General features: G+C 40.3%; 1 protein-coding gene across 1 annotated transcript; it reads left to right on the top strand.

Annotated features, from left to right (window-relative positions):
* Window positions 1-912: 912 nt before the first annotated feature.
* LOC306742585 (coagulation factor IX) lies at window positions 913-21,125 on the top strand (the record flags this gene model as incomplete). The annotated part of the gene is made up of 11 exons (XM_079224976.1): window positions 913-946; window positions 2,249-2,418; window positions 2,546-2,570; window positions 2,816-2,929; window positions 6,711-6,845; window positions 14,937-15,208; window positions 15,547-15,661; window positions 15,744-15,940; window positions 16,094-16,222; window positions 19,537-19,933; window positions 20,818-21,125. 11 exons carry the CDS (start codon window positions 913-915, stop codon window positions 21,123-21,125), a joined length of 1,896 nt encoding a protein of 631 aa, XP_079081102.1.
* Window positions 21,126-22,044: the final 919 nt, after the last annotated feature.

The raw sequence follows: 22,044 nt of genomic DNA, 5'->3' as shown, positions 1-22,044 counted from the left end.
CTCTCACCTGGAAAAGTCTGAAGACCTGTGAGGGTCTTCTTCTTAGACTTCTCTAAGGCCTTCAACACATCCAGCCTTTGCTTCTGAGGGACCAGTTGGAGCAGACTGGGGTGGACCACCTCACTGTATGGATCCTGGACCACCTCACTGTATGGATCCTGGACCACCTCACTGTATGGATCCTGGACCACCTCACTGTATGGATCCTGGACCACCTCACTGTATGGATCCTGGACCACCTCACTGTATGGATCCTGGACCACCTCACTGTATGGATCCGGGACCACCTCACTGTATGGATCCGGGACCACCTCACTGCATGGATCCTGGACCACCTCACCAACCGTCCACAGTATGTGTGGATACAGAGTGAGAGTCAGACCAGGTGTCCTGCAGCACGGGGGTCCCACAAGGAACCGTTCTGGGTCCATTCCTCCATATAGATCTCGGACTTTAAACTGAACCAGGACTTCATTGGATGGTGGACTACAGGGAAATGAACCAAGACTTTATAGGATGGTGGACTACAGGGAACTGAAACAGGACTTTATAGGATGGTGGAGTGGTAAAAGTGTCTTGTCTTGTTAGATCTTAGTGCTGATAAAGGACTTGTCTCTGTACTGATCTTGTTAGACCTTAGTGCTGATTAAGGACTTGTCTCTGTACTTGTCTTGTTAGACCTTAGTGCTGATAAAGGACTTGTCTCTGGTCTTGTTAGACCTTAGTGCTGATAAAGGACTTGTCTCTGTACTGGTCTTGTTAGACCTTAGTGCAGCATTCAACACCATTGACCATGACATCTTATTACAGAGACTAGACCAGTCGATTGGTATTAAAGGTACAGCACTAAGCTGGTTTAAGTTGTATTTATCAGATGGATCTCAGTTTGTATTTGTAAACGATGAGGCCCCGATGACCAACACCGTTCGTCATGGAGTTCCACAAGGTTCTGTGCTTGCACCAATTTTATTCACCTTATATATGCTTCCTTTAGGCAATATTATCAGAAAACACTCCATAAACTTTCACTGCAATGCCAAGCTCATAGTACCATATTACCCCACTAGAGAGCTCATAGTACCATATTACCCCACTAGAGAGCTCATAGTACCATATTACCCACTATAGAGCTCATAGTACCATATTACCCCACTAGAGAGCTCATAGTACCATATTACCCACTATAGAGCTCATAGTACCATATTACCCCACTAGAGAGCTCATAGTACCATATTACCCCACTAGAGAGCTCATAGTACCATATTACCCACTATAGAGCTCATAGTACCATATTACCCCACTAGAGAGCTCATAGTACCATATTACCCACTAGAGAGCTCATAGTACCATATTACCCCACTAGAGAGCTCATAGTACCATATTACCCCACTAGAGAACTCATAGTACCATATTACCCCACCAGAGAGCTCATAGTACCATATTACCCCACTAGAGAACTCATAGTACCATATTACCCCACTAGAGAGCTCACAGTACCATATTACCCCACTTTGTATTGTGTTCTTCTCCCCACATATAATGTTGTATTGTGTCTTTTATCCTGTAATGTTTGCTCTTGTTTTATGTTTGTTATGGTCTGTCAAGGGACTAAAATCTGGTACAGTGCATCAAATGGTGACATTTATGTTTTAACTGTAAATGGTCCCTATAGGGTTAGGGTTAGGGTTAGGGTCCCTATAAATAAAGATATATATATATATATATATATATATATATATATATATATATATATATATATATATATATATATATATATATATATATGGTATCATATTACCCCACTAGAGAGCTGTGCTCTCCAAGTGATATATTTTGTCCAGCAGGATCACTGGCTACCTTTGACCTCCTCTTGGTGAACTGGACTCTGGTCCTCTCTGTGACGTCTCTGTCAATATTTGAACTGCAGTCAACGATCAATCAGCTGGAGACAGTTAGAGAGACCAGAGACAGCAGGTCTGAGGACAGACAGACAGACAGACAGACAGATAGACGGACAGACGGACGGACAGACAGACAGACAGACGAACGGACGGACAGACAGACAGATAGACGAACGGACAGACAGACAGACAGACATGCTGCTGACCCTCTGCTCTCTGCTCACCTGCTCTGCAGTGATTGAATGTACAGGTGAGACTGTATAGACATCTGTCTCTGTGATGCTAGTACTGCAATACAGTACTAGGTAGTACTACAGTCCATAGTACCAGAACCTTTGTCCCTCCAGTGTTCCTGACTCGGCCGGCGGCCGCCAGGGTCCTGGGCTCGCCTCCCAGGAGGAGGCGGGCCAACTCCTTCATGGAGGAGGTTCTGCCTGGAGACCTGGAGAGGGAGTGCCACGAGGAGCTCTGCTCGCAAGAGGAGGCCGCCGAGATCTTCCAGACCAGAGAGAAGACGGTGAGAAGGACCGCTGTGGTCCAGTCTGAGGGTCGGGCCCCCACAGAGACTACGCACCACCTTGACTGTACGTAGAAGTCCTCCCAGAAGTACTGGGAGTACTAACTCCCAGTTTCTTGTTCCACAGCTGGAGTTCTGGTACAAATACACAAGTGAGTACGTTCATCATTAAATGAGGATTCACGGACCTGATCCAGGTCCTGATGGGACCTCGCTGGTCTGGATCCATGTGGACCTGCCAATCCTTTATAAACTATCTCAGGGTTCAGCAGCTTTTGGAGATCTTAACAGACTCTGAACTCTTTGATCAAATTCATTTCAGAGTTGTGATACTTTAAATTTGAGTCGTTTGAGTTTGAGTCGTGATGCGTTTGAGTGCCTCTTGCCTGTGCTGTAGATCTGAACCCCTGTGGGACCAGCCCCTGCCTGAACGGAGGGCTGTGCTCTCTGGACCGAGGAGACTTCCTGTGTCTCTGTCCTCCTCCGTACCGCGGCAAGACCTGCGCCTCAGGTGAGCAGGTGCTTAGGGATGTAGACCTGGGCCCTATTCTTCGTAGCTGGTTTACTGAGTTAGCTGGATAATTTTCAGGATAAGATGACGTAGGTCAGGCTTTTCGGTTCTTGGAAGCAAGTTTAGAAAAATCCCCATAGCAACACATCAAAATCCCTTAACCTGCTCCAGAGCAGGTTTAGTGAAATTCACTGGATAAGCTGGCCACTCCCACCGGACATAAAAGGCAGCTCACTTCCTCATTGATGAAGGAGCGATATTAGTTATATTAGTTTTATAGGGTGAGAGTCCAGATCGCCAAGATCCGTTCTCACATCATGATGACTTCCTGTACGTTCTCACATCATGATGACTTCCTGTACGTTCTCACATCATCATGATGACTTCCTGTACGTTCTCACATCATCATGATGACTTCCTGTACGTTCTCACATCATCATGACTTCCTGTACGTTCTCACATCATCATGACTTCCTGTACGTTCTCACATCATCATGACTTCCTGTACGTTCTCACATCATCATGACTTCCTGTACGTTCTCACATCATGATGACTTCCTGTACGAGCTCACATCATCATGATGACTTCCTGTACGTTCTCACATCATCATGATGACTTCCTGTACGTTCTCACATCATCATGATGACTTCCTGTACGTTCTCACATCATCATGATGACTTCCTGTACGTTCTCACATCATCATGACTTCCTGTACGTTCTCACATCATCATGACTTCCTGTACGTTCTCACATCATGATGACTTCCTGTACGAGCTCACATCATCATGATGACTTCCTGTACGTTCTCACATCATCATGATGACTTCCTGTACGTTCTCACATCATCATGATGACTTCCTGTACGTTCTCACATCATCATGATGACTTCCTGTACGTTCTCACATCATCATGATGACTTCCTGTACGTTCTCACATCATCATGACTTCCTGTACGTTCTCACATCATGATGACTTCCTGTACGTTCTCACATCATCATGATGACTTCCTGTACGTTCTCACATCATCATGATGACTTCCTGTACGTTCTCACATCATCATGACTTCCTGTACGTTCTCACATCATCATGACTTCCTGTACGTTCTCACATCATCATGACTTCCTGTACGTTCTCACATCATCATGACTTCCTGTACGTTCTCACATCATGATGACTTCCTGTACGAGCTCACATCATCATGATGACTTCCTGTACGTTCTCACATCATCATGATGACTTCCTGTACGTTCTCACATCATCATGATGACTTCCTGTACGTTCTCACATCATCATGATGACTTCCTGTACGTTCTCACATCATCATGACTTCCTGTACGTTCTCACATCATCATGACTTCCTGTACGTTCTCACATCATGATGACTTCCTGTACGAGCTCACATCATCATGATGACTTCCTGTACGTTCTCACATCATCATGATGACTTCCTGTACGTTCTCACATCATCATGATGACTTCCTGTACGTTCTCACATCATCATGATGACTTCCTGTACGTTCTCACATCATCATGATGACTTCCTGTACGTTCTCACATCATCATGACTTCCTGTACGTTCTCACATCATCATGACTTCCTGTACGTTCTCACATCATGATGACTTCCTGTACGAGCTCACATCATCATGATGACTTCCTGTACGTTCTCACATCATCATGATGACTTCCTGTACATTCTCACATCATCATGATGACTTCCTGTACGTTCTCACATCATCATGATGACTTCCTGTACGTTCTCACATCATCATGACTTCCTGTACGTTCTCACATCATCATGACTTCCTGTACGTTCTCACATCATCATGACTTCCTGTACGTTCTCACATCATGATGACTTCCTGTACGAGCTCACATCATCATGATGACTTCTGTATGCGGCGCTATAGATTCTACTAGTGATGGCGAGATGAAGCTTCCTGAAGCATTGAAGCTTTCCATCCAATCGGTTCCCTCATGTACTGAAGCTTCACGGAGCTTCAATTGCTCTACTGCGCCACCAAGTGGACAATAGATGTAAAACAGGCAGAGTGATCATAACGACACCATGGCTTTGGTGTGTGAAGCTTTACATGGAATAAATTTTGTTTGTGACACCAATACATCAACTATTAACTTGTTAATATTGTGTCTATCATCATGACTCGAAACCAATTGGAAGAGGGTTGTGGTGTGACTGTGGGTCAGTGGTTAGAATATCTGACTTTCAGTCAGAGGATCGGTGGTTCAAGCCTTGGCTCTGTTAGTCCATGTTGATGTGTCCAATTGTTTTTATGTAAAAATAAGACCTTTTCCACAGTGCTGGGCTTGTTGAGACTATTTCTCCTGCTTTATAAAATACCCTTTCACAGGCACACATGAAGCTGGTAGAGAGGAAGGAAATCCATTGAGTTTCTCTGCCCCTTATATTTCAAATCGCACGGCAAACCCACGAACCATGTTCTGAATCAGTCACGTGGTGCGGCGGCTCAGAGGCTCCAACGTCACCGCATACGTCATCGACTCAAGCCTCGATACGCTTCACCTAAATCTACCTGGTTACTCGACACGCGCATCGAAGCCTCGGCCTGAAAGGACACATCACTAGATTCTACCGACAAGAATCATTTATTTACGAGAGCTTCTCGAGCCGCGGACATTGAACACCACAGGCGCAGCCGATTGTCCATCTCACAGAATGCAGACTATCAGAAATGTATGGATGTGTTGAAAGCACTCATAATTATATGACGGTGTTATTAGTACACCATACATATCATTATTGTATACATATTCAAACTCCTAGTTATATGGTAATCTACACGTACATGTAAATACACATATATGATACATACGCGCATACAGTACATATATCCTCATAAGTAAATATTAATTCGACAGCAGGCACATTTAAATAAATATAATCTGATTGATTTGGGTGGTGAGGCACTTCAAATTAGCCGATACATTTTCCCAACACTGACGCATTTAACTTGATATTTTGCGATGCTTATGTGACTCTAGCCCGACCAGCGGAGGCACGGTTAAGCTGCGTTCACAAACAGAAAGTGTGACTTTGCCATGATTATGGACTTAAATTTATCATATTTAGTCATGATCATCTTCTGCTCCTCCACGGAGAGAAGAGACGCTCTTTCTCAGAGTTATTTGCCATTGTAGCATTTGAAGATCATGGAATCTGTGTTCGACTCCTCCCCCTTTGGAAGAGGAGAGGGCAGAGCATTTATCCAGATGACTGACGTCTGGTTAGAATGAACGAGACTGTTTGAGGGCGGGTCAACCTTTGAAGAACCGAGAAAGCCTGATGTCAATCATCTCGCTAATTTAAGGTGGATAATAGGACATTTGATCGACTTTGTTGAACCACGTACGAAGAATACTCCCCTGGACTCTTAAGCCTGCCCTAAAAGCCTCTTTGTGTTCAATCCTGTCAGCTATTCCTTTTTATTGCAGTTTGTTTTAACTATGTTTTTTATTTTACCATGTACTGGCTCTGTGCCACTGTGTGATTCTTTTGAATATTAGGGTCCGAGCAACTGTTTTATTTGTAACGCATTTTATTTGTAATGGACATTTAAAAAGAAAAGAATTGTACAAATATTTTTTACGCACTTTTACAAATTACGCACTTTACATTTTACGAATTTTACAAATTATTATTCATAACACACATTTGATTTGTAACGCACTATTTACATTTGCCCAATAACAAACCCCATCAGTCCAGTGAAGCCCAGTAACAAAGGGATCTTGTGTGCAGAGGTGTCGGAGTGTCGCTATAGAAACGGCGGCTGTATGCAGTACTGCAGAGACCTGGAGGGCGGCGCTGCAGTTCAGTGTGGCTGCGCTGACGGTTTCAGACTGGACGAGGACGGACAGAGCTGCTCCCAGACAGGTTACACTCATAACACATAATATAACAGACAGGTTACACTCATAACACATGTTATAACAGACAGGTTACACTCATAACACATGTTATAACAGACAGGTTACACTCATAACACATAATATAACAGACAGGTTACACTCATAACACATAATATAACAGACAGGTTACACTCATATAACACATGTTATAACAGACAGGTTACACTCATAACACATAATATAACAGACAGGTTACACTCATAACACATAATATAACAGACAGGTTACACTCATAACACATAATATAACAGACAGGTTACACTCATAACACATAATATAACAAACAGGTTACACTCATATAACACATGTTATAACAGACAGGTTACACTCATATAACACATGTTATAACAGACAGGTTACACTCATAACACATAATATAACAGACAGGTTACACTCATAACACATAATATAACAGACAGGTTACACTCATATAACACATGTTATAACAGACAGGTTACACTCACAACACATAATATAACAGACAGGTTACACTCATAACACATGTTATAACAGACAGGTTACACTCATAACACATAATATAACAGACAGGTTACACTCATAACACATAATATAACAGACAGGTTACACTCATATAACATATGTTATAACAGACAGGTTACACTCATAACACATAATATAACAGACAGGTTACACTCATAACACATAATATAACAGACAGGTTACACTCATATAACACATGTTATAACAGACAGGTTACACTCACAACACATAATATAACAGACAGGTTACACTCATAACACATGTTATAACAGACAGGTTACACTCATAACACATAATATAACAGACAGGTTACACTCATAACACATAATATAACAGACAGGTTACACTCATATAACATAATATAACAGACAGGTTACACTCATAACACATGTTATAACAGACAGGTTACACTCATAACACATAATATAACAGACAGGTTACACTCATAACACATAATATAACAGACAGGTTACACTCATATAACATATGTTATAACAGACAGGTTACACTCATAACACGTAATATAACAGACAGGTTACACTCATAACACATAATATAACAGACAGGTTACACTCATAACACATAATATAACAGACAGGTTACACTCATATAACACATGTTATAACAGACAGGTTACACTCATAACACATAATATAACAGACAGGTTACACTCATATAACACATGTTATAACAGACAGGTTACACTCATAACACATAATATAACAGACAGGTTACACTCATATAACACATGTTATAACAGACAGGTTACACTCATAACACATAATATAACAGACAGGTTACACTCATAACACATAATATAACAGACAGGTTACACTCATATAACACATGTTATAACAGACAGGTTACACTCACAACACATAATATAACAGACATGTTACACTCATAACACATGTTATAACAGACAGGTTACACTCATATAACACATGTTATAACAGACAGGTTACACTCACAACACATAATATAACAGACAGGTTACACTCATAACACATAATATAACAGACAGGTTACACTCATAACACATAATATAACAGACAGGTTACACTCATATAACATAATATAACAGACAGGTTACACTCATAACACATGTTATAACAGACAGGTTACACTCATAACACATAATATAACAGACAGGTTACACTCATAACACATAATATAACAGACAGGTTACACTCATATAACATATGTTATAACAGACAGGTTACACTCATAACACATGTTATAACAGACAGGTTACACTCATAACACATAATATAACAGACAGGTTACACTCATATAACACATGTTATAACAGACAGGTTACACTCATAACACATAATATAACAGACAGGTTACACTCATATAACACATGTTATAACAGACAGGTTACACTCATAACACATAATATAACAGACAGGTTACACTCATATAACACATGTTATAACAGACAGGTTACACTCATAACACATAATATAACAGACAGGTTACACTCATAACACATAATATAACAGACAGGTTACACTCATATAACATATGTTATAACAGACAGGTTACACTCATAACACATGTTATAACAGACAGGTTACACTCATAACACATAATATAACAGACAGGTTACACTCATATAACACATAATATAACAGACAGGTTACACTCATATAACACATGTTATAACAGACAGGTTACACTCATAACACATAATATAACAGACAGGTTACACTCATATAACACATGTTATAACAGACAGGTTACACTCATAACACATGTTATAACAGACAGGTTACACTCATATAACACATGTTCTAACAGACAGGTTACACTCATAACACATAATATAACAGACAGGTTACACTCATAACACATAATATAACAGACATGATACACTCATAACACATAATATAACAGACAGGTTACACTCATATAACATATGTTATAACAGACAGGTTACACTCATGACACATGTTATAACAGACAGGTTACACTCATATAACATATGTTATAACAGACAGGTTACACTCATATAACACATGTTATAACAGACAGGTTACACTCATATAACATATGTTATAACAGACAGATTACACTCATAACACATGTTATAACAGACAGGTTACACTCATATAACACATGTTATAACAGACAGGTTACACTCATATAACATATGTTATAACAGATAGGTTACACTCATGTAACATGTTATAACAGACAGGTTACACTCATATAACACATGTTATAACAGATAGGTTACACTCATATAACACATGTTATAACAGACAGGTAACACTCATATAACACATGTTATAACAGACAGGTTACACTCATATAACATATGTTATAACAGACAGATTACACTCATAACACATGTTATAACAGACAGGTTACACTCATATAACACATGTTATAACAGACAGGTTACACTCATATAACATATGTTATAACAGACAGGTTACACTCATAACACATAATATAACAGACAGGTTACACTCATAACACATAATATAACAGACAGGTTACACTCATATAACACATGTTATAACAGACAGGTTACACTCATAACACATAATATAACAGACAGGTTACACTCATATAACACATGTTATAACAGACAGGTTACACTCATAACACATAATATAACAGACAGGTTACACTCATATAACACATGTTATAACAGACAGGTTACACTCATAACACATAATATAACAGACAGGTTACACTCATAACACATAATATAACAGACAGGTTACACTCATATAACACATGTTATAACAGACAGGTTACACTCATAACACATAATATAACAGACAGGTTACACTCATATAACACATGTTATAACAGACAGGTTACACTCATAACACATAATATAACAGACAGGTTACACTCATATAACATATGTTATAACAGACAAGTTACACTCATGTAACACATGTTATAACAGACAGGTTACACTCATATAACATAATATAACAGACAGGTTACACTCATATAACACATAATATAACAGACAGGTTACACTCATATAACACATGTTATAACAGACAGGTTACACTCATAACACATAATATAACAGACAGGTTACACTCATATAACACATGTTATAACAGACAGGTTACACTCATAACACATGTTATAACAGACAGGTTACACTCATATAACACATGTTATAACAGACAGGTTACACTCATAACACATAATATAACAGACAGGTTACACTCATAACACATAATATAACAGACAGGTTACACTCATATAACATATGTTATAACAGACAGGTTACACTCATAACACATGTTATAACAGACAGGTTACACTCATAACACATAATATAACAGACAGGTTACACTCATATAACACATGTTATAACAGACAGGTTACACTCATAACACATAATATAACAGACAGGTTACACTCATATAACACATGTTATAACAGACAGGTTACACTCATAACACATAATATAACAGACAGGTTACACTCATATAACACATGTTATAACAGACAGGTTACACTCATAACACATAATATAACAGACAGGTTACACTCATAACACATAATATAACAGACAGGTTACACTCATATAACATATGTTATAACAGACAGGTTACACTCATAACACATGTTATAACAGACAGGTTACACTCATAACACATAATATAACAGACAGGTTACACTCATATAACACATAATATAACAGACAGGTTACACTCATATAACACATGTTATAACAGACAGGTTACACTCATAACACATAATATAACAGACAGGTTACACTCATATAACACATGTTATAACAGACAGGTTACACTCATAACACATGTTATAACAGACAGGTTACACTCATATAACACATGTTCTAACAGACAGGTTACACTCATAACACATAATATAACAGACAGGTTACACTCATAACACATAATATAACAGACATGATACACTCATAACACATAATATAACAGACAGGTTACACTCATATAACATATGTTATAACAGACAGGTTACACTCATGACACATGTTATAACAGACAGGTTACACTCATATAACACATGTTATAACAGACAGGTTACACTCATGTAACACATGTTATAACAGACAGGTTACACTCATATAACATATGTTATAACAGACAGGTTACACTCATATAACACATGTTATAACAGACAGGTTACACTCATATAACATATGTTATAACAGACAGATTACACTCATAACACATGTTATAACAGACAAGTTACACTCATGTAACACATGTTATAACAGACAGGTTACACTCATATAACATAATATAACAGACAGGTTACACTCATATAACACATAATATAACAGACAGGTTACACTCATATAACACATGTTATAACAGACAGGTTACACTCATAACACATAATATAACAGACAGGTTACACTCATATAACACATGTTATAACAGACAGGTTACACTCATAACACATGTTATAACAGACAGGTTACACTCATATAACACATGTTATAACAGACAGGTTACACTCATAACACATAATATAACAGACAGGTTACACTCATAACACATAATATAACAGACAGGTTACACTCATATAACATATGTTATAACAGACAGGTTACACTCATAACACATGTTATAACAGACAGGTTACACTCATAACACATAATATAACAGACAGGTTACACTCATATAACACATGTTATAACAGACAGGTTACACTCATAACACATAATATAACAGACAGGTTACACTCATATAACACATGTTATAACAGACAGGTTACACTCATAACACATAATATAACAGACAGGTTACACTCATATAACACATGTTATAACAGACAGGTTACACTCATAACACATAATATAACAGACAGGTTACACTCATAACACATAATATAACAGACAGGTTACACTCATATAACATATGTTATAACAGACAGGTTACACTCATAACACATGTTATAACAGACAGGTTACACTCATAACACATAATATAACAGACAGGTTACACTCATATAACACATAATATAACAGACAGGTTACACTCATATAACACATGTTATAACAGACAGGTTACACTCATAACACATAATATAACAGACAGGTTACACTCATATAACACATGTTATAACAGACAGGTTACACTCATAACACATGTTATAACAGACAGGTTACACTCATATAACACATGTTATAACAGACAGGTTACACTCATAACACATAATATAACAGACAGGTTACACTCATAACACATAATATAACAGACATGATACACTCATAACACATAATATAACAGACAGGTTACACTCATATAACATATGTTATAACAGACAGGTTACACTCATGACACATGTTATAACAGACAGGTTACACTCATATAACACATGTTATAACAGACAGGTTACACTCATGTAACACATGTTATAACAGACAGGTTACACTCATATAACATATGTTATAACAGACAGGTTACACTCATATAACACATGTTATAACAGACAGGTTACACTCATATAACATATGTTATAACAGACAGATTACACTCATAACACATGTTATAACAGACAGGTTACACTCATATAACACATGTTATAACAGACAGGTTACACTCATATAACATATGTTATAACAGATAGGTTACACTCATGTAACATGTTATAACAGACAGGTTACACTCATATAACACATGTTATAACAGATAGGTTACACTCATATAACACATGTTATAACAGACAGGTAACACTCATATAACACATGTTATAACAGACAGGTTACACTCATATAACATATGTTATAACAGACAGATTACACTCATAACACATGTTATAACAGACAGGTTACACTCATATAACACATGTTATAACAGACAGGTTACACTCATATAACATATGTTATAACAGACAGGTTACACTCATAACACATAATATAACAGACAGGTTACACTCATAACACATAATATAACAGACAGGTTACACTCATATAACACATGTTATAACAGACAGGTTACACTCATAACACATAATATAACAGACAGGTTACACTCATATAACACATGTTATAACAGACAGGTTACACTCATATAACATATGTTATAACAGACAGGTTACACTCATAACACATAATATAACAGACAGGTTACACTCATAACACATAATATAACAGACAGGTTACACTCATATAACACATGTTATAACAGACAGGTTACACTCATAACACATAATATAACAGACAGGTTACACTCATATAACACATGTTATAACAGACAGGTTACACTCATAACACATAATATAACAGACAGGTTACACTCATATAACACATGTTATAACAGACAGGTTACACTCATAACACATAATATAACAGACAGGTTACACTCATAACACATAATATAACAGACAGGTTACACTCATATAACACATGTTATAACAGACAGGTTACACTCATAACACATAATATAACAGACAGGTTACACTCATATAACACATGTTATAACAGACAGGTTACACTCATAACACATAATATAACAGACAGGTTACACTCATATAACATATGTTATAACAGACAGGTTACACTCATGTAACACATGTTATAACAGACAGGTTACACTCATATAACATAATATAACAGACAGGTTGCACTCATATAACACATAATATAACAGACAGGTTACACTCATATAACACATGTTATAACAGACAGGTTACACTCATAACACATAATATAACAGACAGGTTACACTCATATAACACATGTTATAACAGACAGGTTACACTCATAACACATGTTATAACAGACAGGTTACACTCATATAACACATGTTATAACAGACAGGTTACACTCATAACACATAATATAACAGACAGGTTACACTCATAACACATAATATAACAGACATGATACACTCATAACACATAATATAACAGACAGGTTACACTCATATAACATATGTTATAACAGACAGGTTACACTCATGACACATGTTATAACAGACAGGTTACACTCATATAACACATGTTATAACAGACAGGTTACACTCATGTAACACATTTTATAACAGACAGGTTACACTCATATAACATATGTTATAACAGACAGGTTACACTCATATAACACATGTTATAACAGACAGGTTACACTCATATAACATATGTTATAACAGACAGATTACACTCATATAACACATGTTATAACAGACAGGTTACACTCATATAACACATGTTATAACAGACAGGTTACACTCATATAACATATGTTATAACAGATAGGTTACACTCATGTAACATGTTATAACAGACAGGTTACACTCATATAACACATGTTATAACAGATAGGTTACACTCATACAACACATGTTATAACAGACAGGTAACACTCATATAACACATGTTATAACAGAAAGGTAACACTCATATAAATCAGGTTATTGATCCTCTGGTGTGTTCATAATCAGGTTATTGATTTTTTGAGCATTCAGAGGTGTGTTTCATGTTTGACTCTTAACATAAGATGAGTTGATGTTACTGCCCTGTTGAACGCTTCATGTGTGTGTGTGAGCGTGTTGTGTAAAGTGTGTTTCCTGTCCAGTGCCGTTCCCGTGTGGCCGGCGCCACAGAGACTGGTCTTCGTACCGAAGTCGCTCTCTGTGGCTCAACGTCACCACGATGGACCACAATAGCACTGACAGCTGGACGGCTCACCTGAACCTCACTGACACGGAGGAGCCGGCGGGGGACTCAACGTCTGGACCAGCAGGGGCCAACCAAACCGAGCTGAGTGGGTCCGGGGGGGCCGGAGGGGGGGTCACGGGTCGAATCGTGGGCGGAGTCCTGGAGAAACCAGGAGGGAGTCCTTGGCAGGTGTGGAGACATTATTAAAATGTATTTAATAATCATAATAATAATAATATATTAAACACTTTTGTTGGATGTCTGTGTTAGTGATAACACAAATACAGCTGTTTTAAACAAAAACACTGTGTGTGTGTGCGTATGTGTGCGTATGTATGTGTGTGTTTGCGTATGTGCGTGTGTATGCGTGTGTGTGCGCGTACATATGTACATATGTGCGTGTGTGGAATGCGTGCGTATGTCTGTGTGTATGCATGTATGCTTGCATGCTTGCGTGTGTGTGCGCGGGTGTGCGGAATGTGCGTGCATGTGTACGTGTATGTGTGTGTGTGTGTGTACGTGTTCAGGTTCTGCTCTGCAGGTCTGATGGGTATGGGTTCTGTGGGGGAACCCTGGTCTCAGACCGGTGGGTGGTCTCTGCCGCTCACTGCCTGGAGCAGTCTGCAGACCACGTGACCATAGGTGAACCATGTGTGAGTGCGGGTGAATATGTCTGGTTCTTGAATAAAGTTCTCATAACGGATGAACGCGTCTCTGTGGACAGGGGACTATGATAAGCGGCGTCCGGACCCGGGGGAGCAGGTGATAAAGGTCCAGAAGGTCTTCGTCCATCCTCACTTCCACTCCTTCACCTTCGACAGCGACGTGGCTCTGCTGTACCTCGCCAGGCCCGTCGTCAGGAGCCGCACCGCCGTGCCCGCCTGCCTCCCAGACCCACAGCTGTCTGGGTACCTGCTGCAGGTAACGCTGTTGAACAATACCTGCTGCAGGTAACGCTGTTGAAAATACCTGCTGCAGGTAACACTGTTGAACACACTGATGGCTTCCAGTCTGCGTGCAGGGTCAGTTTGTGTTTGTGTTTTCAGGAGGGTCAGTTTGTGTTTGTGTGTTCAGGAGGGTCACCGCGGCGTGGTGACGGGCTGGGGGGTCACGCATTACCTGGCCAGGTCCTCCTCTCGCTTCCTCAGGAAGGTCACACTGCCGGTGATCAGCTACAGGGACTGCACCGCCTCCACTGAACAGGTGATCAGAGAGTACGTGCTTCATACTGTACACTGTACAGTTTACATGCTTTGCACTGTACAGTTTACATGCTTTGCACTGTATACACTGTAGAGCAGTGGTTCTCAAATGGGGGTACGTGAAGGCCCTCCAGGGGGTACGTGAGATTTGTAAAAAAACATATTTAAAATTAGCTTCGTAACCACCTGGCTCACAGCTTCCCGGTCAATTTCAGAAGGTCACTGCAAGAGATTGGCAAAAGGAAAACGGGCACAGGAAAAAAAGAACTGGACTCACCCTTGGTTCGGCTCATAGCACGCGTCACAGAACAGGAAGGACGTACTGCAGAAGGCTTCATGGAGGACTCTGACTTCCTGGGAGGATAGAGGATTCACTGACACGTCAGGTCACACCCGACTGCCAGGTCATTCCCAAAGATGACCTGCACTCCCCCCATAGGCAGCGAAGGTCTCACTCCCATGACCACATCACCTTGCACCAGACTTGAGCCCAACGTCAAATGATGCTTTGGCCCAGAAAAGACTGGTTCCAATGCTGCGCCCCCGAGGGATGTGTTGGACAGTGTTTGTTTCAGCAGAGAAATTCAACACAGACTCCAAAATAAATGACTCCAGAGCTCCTGAATCTCTTAAAATCTCGTCCGACCAGTGAAGCATAACTATCAGACACAAACGCAGCATAACCAGGGTCAATCTCCTGACGAGTTGAGGAACCTGTCAGCTCTTCATCCAAACCCGGATCCTCAATCACTGGATCTGTCGAAGAAGGCTTCATGTGTGCCCGCACACCAGCAATGGCACGATCTCTTTCTTCCCCACACAAGGACACAGCAGCCCCACACGGTTTCGGAATCCCAGGCTCTCAGGACCTTTTTTTTTTTACACTGGACACTCATTTCGCTAGTGACCCATTCCAAAACAATAGTTACAGACACGATTGTGGTCCATTCTTCCCCGTAACCCCCAGTCTGCTTTAGCTGAAAACATATTTGCCCCTTCTGAACAAAACTTACTGGCGTTAACTTCCCCCATACTCTCTTGGAAATCAAGATCTCCCCGACCACGGCTCTCACCAAAAAATCCTTTATGCGTTAAGACAAACTCATCTGCCAACCTAGCCGCATCTGTAACCTTGCTTACTTTCTTTTCCTGAATGTAGGTAACCACACGGTCAGGCGGAGCATTTTTTAACTGTTTAAGCAAGATCAATTCCTCAAGGTCCTCCTTTGGATCTACCTTTGAAGCAGCACACCAGCGATTAAAATGAGTTGTTAACTCACGAGCAAACTCCACGTGAGACTGCTTCTCTTTTTTGAGTGACCTGAACCACTAGCGATAAGCTTCTGGTACCAACTCATATATCCTAAGTACAGCAGCTTTAACCAACTGGTAGCTACCACTATCAGCAACACTTAAGGCTGAAAAAGCCTCCTGGGCCTTGCCAGTGAGCACACACTGCAACAAGAGAGTACGCTCAGCATCTGATCACTTCCACGCATCTGCTAAGCGTTCAAACAAAGAACTGTCAGGGTCCTTTTCATTAAACTAACCTTAAGTTAACCTTAAGTTAACAGAAACACCAAATGATAACACCGGCTCTCCCTTTAAGCTTCCCTTCATTTATAAGCTCCAGTTTATATCGCTCTAACTCTAACTGTTGTCTTACCTGAACATGGGCTAATTCAGCCTCCCGAACAGAGGTGTCAAAAGTATTCACATTCATTACTCAAGTAGAAGTATAGATTCTAGGATTTAAAAATACTTCTGTAAAAGTTGAAGTATCAACTCAAGCTTTTTACTTAAGTAAAAGTGTATGAGTACTGGTTTAAAAACTACTTAAAAGTATAAAAGTAAAAGTAATGTAAGGGGAATTTTCCCTATTAAGGACAAACTCTTAAGTCTCTCAGGGGCCTATAGTGCACTACCCCACCTCCCCCCAAAACAATCATTTTTCTAAAGGCCATAATGACTAATGTTTTAAAATGTTATGTTGAAAAATGTGGGATGCACTAGGCTACCCGTTTCAGCTGCATATATGCCCATTTAAAATGATCACATTTTATTACAATGCAAATACATTAAAGTACCATATGTGTACTACTGAGCATTAACATGCGTTTTATGGAGCGGAAGACATGATAACTAGTTGCCTATAAGTATTGTAGTAGTGCAAAATAGGCGGCGGCGGCGACTCCGACACAAACACTTAAAGCTGTGGTTCTCAAACTTTTTCTGAAAATAACATAATTGTGTGACTCTTCTGTGCTTTTATAAATAACAGAATAAAGAAAATTGCAATCACTTTCAAGTAAATCAGATTGCCCATCAGACAATGTTTTGTGTAAGTTCTATCTGTGCAAAAAATTACTCATATTTAGTTACTACTAAATAGCTCATTGTGGAAAACATCCATCCATCCATCCATTATCAGCCGCTTATCCGGTGTCGGGTCGCGGTGGCAGCAGGTTCAGCAGGCCGACCCAGGCTTCCCTCTCACCCGCAACACTTTCCAGCTCATTCTGGGGGATCCCGAGGCGTTCCAAGGCCAGCCGGGAGATATAATCCCTCCAGCGTGTCCTCGGTCTTCCCCGGGGTCTCCTACCAGTGGAAAACAATAAGCTTTTAATTTTTTTTGCCAAACAAAACAGAATGAGTGCAGATATGTGAGCCATCATGTTGTATCAGTATTAGTGGCTGCAGTGAGCTGCTTTCCTCGACACATATGTTATAAACGGGGTTGTAGATTTGATACGGCCTCTCTCAATTCATGCTCAATATTGAGTTTAGATCTGTTTTTTTATTTTGAAAAACGCAACAGCAGGAAAAGACGAGCTCACGGAGCTCACGGCGTCGCGTCAAATCGCGCATGCGAAGCGTAACCTGTTAACGGCGTACCGTAACCATTAACCATATGGTACATGCTTTAAACTGTATGCACTGTATAGGGTACATACTTTACACTGTATACACTGTATGCACTGTATACACTGTATAGGGTACATACTTTACACTGTACACACTATAGTGTACATACAGTTCATTAGTTAACTGTACACACTGTAGAGTACATACAGTGCATTGTACACTGACAAGACCAGAACACAGTGGACATAACTTATAGTATTTGAAATAGTATTCTGTCACCAGAATCTAAAAACTCTCAGTTGTCTAAACGTAGTCTTTTCTCTACACACCTAGTTGTGTAAATAAGATGGAGAATACTGAATAGATGAAGATGTTGAGTGAAGCCTTTAATCTGGTTAATGTGTGGAGACGTCCTCTAACGTGACGTCCCTGTACACGTCCGTCCTACAGGTGATCACAGACAACATGTTCTGTGCCGGGTATCTGGATGTCGGGCCGGACGCCTGCAGCGGAGACAGCGGAGGACCATTCGTAGTGGACTACAGAGGGACCTGGTTTCTGACCGGAGTCGTCAGCTGGGGAGAACAATGTGCTCAGAGGGGGAAGTACGGAGTTTATGCCCGACTGGGGAACTTCCTGAACTGGATCCGAGACACCATGGAGAGAACGGACCTGAACGGTGCTGAGAGCCAAGACACAACGAAGAGACCGGACCTTACCGATGCCGACAGCCGAGACACCACGGAGAGACCGGACCTAACCGATGCCGAGAGCCGAGACACCACGGAGAGACCTGACCGGAACAGTACTGAGAGCCGAGACACCACGGAGAGACCAGACCTGAACGGTACTGAGAGCTGAGGCAAAAATAACTAACAAACAGACACTGACCAAATGTTTCAAATTTAAAGCACAGCGAGCCAAACAAAGACTTTACTAGTTTAACATGAAAGAATCACGAGGCGGTGTTGGAGTGATAATCTGTTTTAGATTCAACAGCTGGATCCCGGCTGTAGCTCAGGGGGATGAGTGGTTGTCCCGTAACCACAAGGTAGACGGTTTGATCCCCAGTCCCTCCATAGTTCACATGTCTCATGTCCCTGAGACACTTAACCCCTAGTTGTGCCTCACAGGGCAGAACACTGCTCCTTAACCAAGGATGGTCAAATGCAGAGAAGAATTTCTCCAAGGGGATTAATAAAGGATAAATTCTTCTACCTTCTCCTTTTGTTATTTTTAATTTGAACAGAGAAGTTATTGTTGGTTGTAATATTTTGTCCGACACAAATAACACATCCATACATACTTTTCATCTGATAAAGGACTGCACCATATATACTACTTAATACTATACATATACATGTCAGCATTGACACACGTCATTCACACTTTTTTCTGCTTAATACAAAAGGAAAACTCCCACAGTTTTCATTTGAGCTGTACACATTCTCAACGGGTGGGGTTTTCATCTGCCTGAGGGATTCATACCGGTGGGTCGGATACCGGCTTGGTTAGGGACGATCGGATATCACCCATGTGGTAACCCCCCTCGCTCGGACCATGCCGCTCCCCTGAGCTGTGGACTCAAAGTCTGGTTCAAGCGACATCTATGTATGTTTCTAAAAATACAATAGTTGGCTGAATTGTGGATTTTGACTGTGAAACAGTTTTGAACCATTTTTGTTTTCAGGAGTTTTTGTTCTAAAATCATTTTTCGTTGATGCACTGAAGTCTTCCTCAGTCAACCCCCCCTGGTAGAACAGATCCTGCTGGAGCAGGCCCTGGTAGAACAGATCCTGCTGGAGCAGGCCCTGGTAGAACAGATCCTGCTGGAGCAGGCCCTGGTGGAACAGATCCTGCTGGACCAGGCCCTGGTGGAACAGATCCTGCTGGACCAGGCCCTGGTGGAACAGATCCTGCTGGAGCAGACCCTGGTGGAACAGATCCTGCTGGAGCAGACCCTGGTGGAACAGATCCTGCTGGAGCAGACCCTGGTGGAACAGACCCTGGTGGAACAGATCCTGGTGGGACAGATCTAGCTGGGCCCTTGGTCCGTTTCTGGGTGCTTTCATTGGTGGAGCAGGAGAGCGAGCGGCATGTTGCTGAATAAACCATACCTAGTTTTCACAATCAGAATTTGATCTTTGGGTCTCACAACATGTGGAAAAAGTCCTCTTGAATTATTTTATCCCCACTAAACCATTTGCAAGTATAGCAGTTACCAGTATGTGGTATATACTGCACCTCTTCATTAGTAATAAACCCTCACCTGTGATTGGCCATGGCCCCCAGGAGAGAATAGTCCTGATTTTATCTTTTTTTTTTTTTAGCTTTCAAATTAGAAGCTTTTTTTTTGGTGTGAAAAACATTTGCTGCATTTTGTCTCACTGCAGGTTGACGGGGATGGACTGTCCTCTGTGATTTTTATCTGCTCCTCACTATTCATATCCATACAAACAATGTGTTCATAATTAAATTGTTACCTAGAGCACAAAAGTGCACCACTGTATTTTTTCATATCGCTGAAGAAAATATAGAACAATGTCAGTGTGAGCTCTAATATGATTCATACAAAGGAGTGTACAAATATACAAGACAGTAGTGAAGAAGTACAATGTATAAGAAGAAGTGTTAGCAAAAACAAACAGAACAATAACAGGACGAGTTCTGTTCTTTCGTGGAAATATTCAAAGCTACGACCTAAGGTCTCAGAAACTAAAACAACCAGACTGCCGGTCGGTCTGCAAGATAGAGGCGGATCATAGCAATATTGCGAAGGTGATAGTATGAGGATTTGACAATATGGCAGGTGTTGTTAGCGTGTATAAATTGGATGCCTGATGGAGCCTCCGGAAGAATTCATCTGAACAACTTATCTCATTCTGGTAAATTTATTATCTCCTCACAAGCAAAGTATAAGCGCTGCAATTGCATGAGCAGGGAGTGGTTTGGTCACCC

Source organism: Taurulus bubalis (assembly GCF_910589615.1).
Source record: "Taurulus bubalis genome assembly, chromosome: 10".
Lineage (NCBI taxonomy): Eukaryota > Metazoa > Chordata > Actinopteri > Perciformes > Cottidae > Taurulus > Taurulus bubalis.
This window is presented reverse-complemented; position numbering and strand designations above follow the sequence as displayed.